This window comes from Alligator sinensis, unplaced genomic scaffold (assembly GCF_000455745.1).
Source record: "Alligator sinensis unplaced genomic scaffold, ASM45574v1 scaffold882_1, whole genome shotgun sequence".
Classification (NCBI taxonomy): Eukaryota; Metazoa; Chordata; order Crocodylia; family Alligatoridae; genus Alligator; species Alligator sinensis.
This window is the reverse complement of record NW_005842500.1, coordinates 847,878-853,877: the sequence shown is the minus strand read 5'-3', so window position 1 is coordinate 853,877 and position 6,000 is coordinate 847,878. Positions and strand designations below refer to the sequence as shown.

The 6,000-nt window shown below is 42.6% G+C and overlaps 1 protein-coding gene across 1 annotated transcript in view; it reads left to right on the top strand.

The window, feature by feature from the left end:
* The first annotated feature begins 393 nt into the window (after positions 1-393).
* Positions 394-6,000, top strand: part of LOC102379220 (tensin-3) — a 477,473-nt gene continuing 471,866 nt past the window's right edge. The window contains 1 exon segment of the mRNA XM_025212996.1: positions 394-805. Within this exon segment, the coding sequence (XP_025068781.1) occupies positions 704-805 (102 nt within the window). The 5' untranslated portion in view covers positions 394-703.

Sequence of the window (6,000 nt, the reverse complement as noted above, 5' to 3'; positions counted from 1 at the left end):
TTACCAGCGAGAAAAGTGAGTTATGTTAAAAATCAAGTGGGATTAATTAATGGGCCCTGGCAGACAGACTGCACAAAGAAGCAGGAAATTCCTCCAGATACTTCCTTCTGAAATTCTGCTTTCAAAGCCATTCTTGGTGTTGACTTTAACCATTACTCATTCTCAAATTACTCTGGTATTATCAGCTTGCCTTAGTGAAAGATTGCTGGATAGCTCTTTTCTTCTTTGCAAAAGCAGAACACCCTCCAAAACAGACTGTTTTCCAAGTTGCTAGTTTCCTTGTTATTGTATCCATACCACTGAGTGATCCAAAAACCCTCCCACCAGGATAGGAAAGGCAAAGTTCCCCAGCTGGAGACATAGCTTTAGACACTAGTACTCTTATTTGTTGTCCCGACCTCTTTCTGTCTTTTCCCTATAACAAAAGGGAAAAGACAGAAAGAGAAAGAGCTTTGAGAACAGTGAAACCAATGACAACAAAAGTACTTCAACCTTTCTCGGCAGAGAGAAGCAAAAGGTCAAGTCCAGGCAGGGCTGGGCTTGGGTTTTGATGCTTACTCTCAGTGAAGGGTGCCAGGTTCAAAGCAACTTAAGCAGGGTGTCTCCTTCTAGGACTGCAGAAATGTGGAGCTGATGGGTTCCTTTCAATGAACTGGATTAAAGGGGCTGAAAGGGCTGGCGTATCAGGAGCCAGGAGTGCCTAATGGCCTTCAGGGGGAGCCTGGCTTGCCTGAGAGATGAAATTTGCACAGTGCCCTTGGATGATCATCATTTGATACAAGACAAGGCTGAGATCATGATTCAGGTATGTGGAATTTGCATACAAATCCAAATAATTAATAGAACTGTGGGTTGGGACAGCAGAAACGAAGAGAAGCAGGTCAGATTACTTCATGCTACCGAACTTGTTTAAAAGCTGCAGTTGTCCTTTTGTTCTAACTCAGAGAGCCTGCAGTGTGTGAATGATATAGTGTTATGTGGTTATGTACAACTAGGTGCAGCAAATGTATCTTCATTAGTGAAAACAAACAGAAGTCCTGTCAAGAGCAGAACAGTTGAAATCCATACCATTCCCTGCACTACATCTGCAATAAAAAAAAAAAGTTTCTGTTACCACTAGTTAAAATCCAAACTTGTATATGCAAAAACTGCAGCAGGACTTCTTTAATTCCTGGTAATCACAGATTGATGCCTTAGTGGGTGAATGAATATTGTGATTTAGTGAACAGGTAGCCCCCAGCCTTCCTCCAAGCATCATGGTTGTATAATCACTTTCTTGTGTGTGTGTGTGTGTGTGTGTGTGTGTGTGTGTGTGTACCTTGGCTGTGAGCCAATTGTCTGACTATAGAAAACAGCCTGTCAGCTGGCTGATATATGAAAAGCACAGAATGTGCAAATGACAACAATCATCATTTGGTTTTCTTCATGAGACTTAAAATAAAAAATAGTTCAGGAATGCTTATGTGTGCTTTAACTGCTTTTCTGTGAACTTTGTTAATATTATTGATGAATTTTTAGCATTGCAGACTAAACCAGACAGTTTCTAACTGAAGATGAAAGCTTTGTTCTGATTTGTGGTTTTATGCACTTTGGAGCCTGAGTGCTCTACATGCAGTCTCTGTTTTAATAAATGCTCATTATTCTCTCCCTGCCCCTACTGCATTGGCTTGAGCTGTAGTTGTCAAACTTCTCAGGCCTGATGCACCAGTGCATTGCTCGGGTTATATGCCAGTTTGAGTGGGGATACTGGCAAAATCTGGAAGAGCACAAGGGACTCTCTCTCTGTTAGCCAGCTTTATCATATTTTTAATAATATATGCACCTAAAGTGTGATAGCTTTGTGTGAAAGCTATATAACAAGAACCACTGTAAGGATGGTTAGGCCATTTTGGAGGATTCTAGGTAATACACTCAAACTTCTGACATATATCAAGATTTTGCCCAACTTTAAAAAAAATATATTTTTCATGCCTGAGGTCCCATTCACTTCCTAGTTCTGACAAAGGACTGCGAAGGGAAAGTGCTACAGTTATCCACATCAGGGAGGTGGAAAATTGCTCATCTTTTCAGGTACAGTTATGGAAAGAAATTAGCAGGGATTGCACTGGAAAGCTGGTTGTTGTTCCAGCCTAACATTGCTAATGCCAGAGGGTCAGACAAGCATCCAGGCTTTGGGGTTGTGAACCAAACCAACCCCTGAACATCTGGAGTTTTTCAAACTGTCTTCTGTGTTGTTCCTTGGAATCCCAACCCAACCAAACGTTTAAATAAATGGTTCATTTTCAGCACGTGCTTTGTGGAATTGGCATTTGTACCAGACCTAGCCTTGCTCTCTTCTATGGTGCAATGTAACATGCCATTCTCTATTAATTCAACTCTCTACTTCTGTTGAAACCATTTAGCAATGGTAACTCAGAAGCTTAGGTACAGGTAAAATGCTGTGTTGTGGATAGTCTCATTATAGCCATGCGATGAATGGTGACTGTCAGTTTCACACATCTTCTGAACATCTCGCTATCTGTGTCAATTTATCAAGCAGTTTTAAATAACTAGCTTTTTAAAAAGCTGTCGGAAAAATAATTTGCCTCTAAAGCAGGTGATTTCCTACTAAGCATTACCTTAGAGGTTGGCAACATTTTTGGACAGAGTGCCAAAAACACCCACAACCTCAGTTTGTAAAATGTTGGTATGCCAGGGGCAGATGGCAGGGGAGCCACAAGGCGCACATGACAAGCAAAATGCTTTTGCATGCTGTGCTCTGGCACCCGTGTGGGGGGCTGCCTACCTCTGCCCTAAGGGGCAGGATAACCAATATTCACTGTTGAACAAGAGAGTCAAAACATCATAAACCAGTGAACGAGGTATTTTAGGGGACTTTCAGAGGCTTCTAAAACATAATGGGTGTAACTTTCTGCTCCCTCTTGGGCTTATAATTAGACCCTTGATACTGACCCAAAAGGAGCCCAGATTAAGAGATGGGGGGTTATTAGCATAAATTAATTTGCACTACAGTAGCAACTAAGGCCCAGGACCCCATGTTGCTAGGTGCTGGGCAGACATAAAAGAAAAAGATAATGGATTAAGAGTTCTTGGGTGTAAGGAACAGTGGTTTCCTCTGTTTTGTATGTCAATGCGGACACTGTTGGTGTGTCCCTTGTGAGTATGAAGGGTGATTCTGGCTCCCACTGATAGGATCACAGTGCTGCTCTATTGCTTCATCAAAATGTGTTATTACTGGCTCGTCATGGCAATCCAGGATGGAAGGTTTGCAGTGCATGGCTTCTTGCATGTTGTAAGCATCACCTGGCAGTGGCCCCTCTTGAACTGGTTTTCTCCTCCAGACTCCTTTCTCCCTTCCTTGCTACTTGTCCTTTGGTAGCTTGAAAAGATCACCTTACCTTACACACTGAAACTAGGAATAAGAAGCCCCGTAGAGCCTCATTCTGTTTTCCCATTGTATTGACTATGTGTGCAGGAGAAGTGATAGTGAAAGACAGCCAAACACGCAGGCATACAAAAAAGGTCCTAACAGGCATTCCTGCAAAAATCAGTCAGTGAGGAATCACTCCTATTTGATGACAGCAGTAACATTGAAAGAGAAATACTGCAAACCAGTCACATGTCAGCAATATTCTTCCAACCCTGAATATAGTTAGTATTTAAGGATGTATGGAAATGTACCCATCTGTAAGAGGGAATCCCTTAATGGAGACTGTTAATAATTTGCATATGGAATTCACTGCAGCAAATCGCCCAATAAATGTTTCAAAAGGTCTAGACCTTTCTATAAAAATATTAATATGTATAGTTACTTTACAGCATATAGGTTAAAAAATAAAAAGGGCAGCAGCTACTGAGCCAGAACAGGACTTTACCATGCTGAGAATCAGTTTGGCTAAATGACTTACCAAGTTGCATGAAAATAATGGGCTTGTTTCTACTTTTATTTAGACCAGCTTTAAGTCATGGCTAAGTCCCCTAAACTAATGAAAGTATATCCATTTAAAATTAGTATGAGTGATGGGAAAAGCAGGGCCATTATGGTTACTAAATTATTTTAAGTGATGGTGCCATCTGTCCAGCTGACAGAGGCTCCAATTAGGGCTTTTAGTCTGGGATATGAAAACATATATAGGCAGAGAGGGTTAATTTCCCTGGCACTCCCCTTTGAAAAACACAAAAGGGGCAAAAAGCAGACAATAAATAGTTTAAGCTGCTGTGTTAATTTTGATCCTGGCTTTTAATCAGATTCATTTAGAACACGGATGTCTAACTTCTCAGTGACTGCGGGCTGCAAGCACTGCAGCCCCAGGGGCCACATAACACCCCTCTCCCCTCCCCTGCCAGGCCAGATGGCAGATGCCCCCTCCCCTCGTACCTTGTTGGTGTGCCATGTCAGGTTCTCAGGTCCCTCCCAGCTGTCTGACCACTAGCTCCCAAGGCCATGCCACCCTCCCCCTAGGACAGGGGCAGGCAGCAGAAGCAGGAGGAAGGAGGGGAAGATGAGAACTTCAGCAGCAGCTGAAGCAGCTGGGAGCTCAGGGGCTGCAAATTAACTCCTTGGGGGCTGCATATGGTGGACTGGTGGGAAAAAGTACAGCAGAGTTGGTATATTTTATTAATCAAATCCTGTTCTGAATCTTGATCCACTGGTGAATCACACCTCTTTTTATAATTATTTTCTTCAATATGTATTTTTAACATATGGTCAAGTTCTAAATAATATGTTGTTATTGCCATTTTAATTATGTAGTCCCTTAGAATCACAGGTTTGGGAGGGGCCCCCAGGGTCATCCAGTACAATTGGTACAAATGCAGCATCCCCTATTTTAAAAACATCCCAGACACATGCTGATCCAGCTTTTTCTTGACCCTTTCTAATTAAGAAGATTCCCTGGACAGCTTGTTTTGTTGTCCTACCTTTCTTACACTTAGGACTCTTTTCCTGAGATTTCACCTAAATCTGTATTGGTCTGCAGTGGCATAAGCACGTAGCCTCATGTTCTGAATTCTATGGATTATAAAACGTATTCTCGCCAAATGAGTAAATAGTTGTGCACAGTTGACTCCTTGTTACTATGTTTATACATAAATCTTCTGTGTCACCTGTCATATATCTAGGCTGCTCTTTGTATTATTCTGATTGGGATTCTGTGACTGCATTACTATTTAATATCAGAACACAGGAAAATGAGACTGGGAAGGATCTCCTCCATCATCGAGTTCAGCCTCCTGCTAACATGGTCATTCACATCATATATCCCTATTCATAAACTTAGAATCTTAGAATCAAAGTAGGGCTGGAAGAGATCTCAGGAGATGATCTAATCAAACCCCTTGCCTAAGGCAAGATTATCCCCACTAACCAATTATTTACAATGTTGTGAACTACCCACTTGTAAAACTACCAAGCGCCATGATCAAAACATCAACTGTAACTTGACACATTTAAAGCAGGGAGACAAAAGCACTGTCAATATTCTGCCACTGCAAGGACAGCAATTATTAAATAAGCTCAAGAGATCCACAGAGGACCATGTGCCCATATGATAGAGGAAGGCAAAAAAACCCACAGTCCTTGCCAATCTGGCCATGAGGTCAAATTATCTCTTGATCCCCAATTTGATTGATCTGACCCTGAGCAAAGCAAGACCCTCTAACACAGGGGTGGGCAAATACAGCTCACGGGTTGGATCTGGCCCTCCAAGCCATTCTATGCAGCCTATGGGGCCCCTAAAAAAATAGAAAATTAATATTTATCTGCTCCTGGCTGCCTGTCAAAGATGACTGGAGCCAGGGGCAGTAGGACCCAGGGGGAGCTGGCAGCAGGACAGCAGCCCAGCCTCACCTCACCACACCCCCAGCCATTTCCCTGCTTTTGTGCTCATGCAGTGTTCCAGCACTATGTGGCTGCATCACTGGACCTAAGGAGCACAGGGCCCACGCCAGTACCCAGGGTGGGGGTGTAGGGAGGGACTGTGTGTGTGTGTGTGTGTGTGT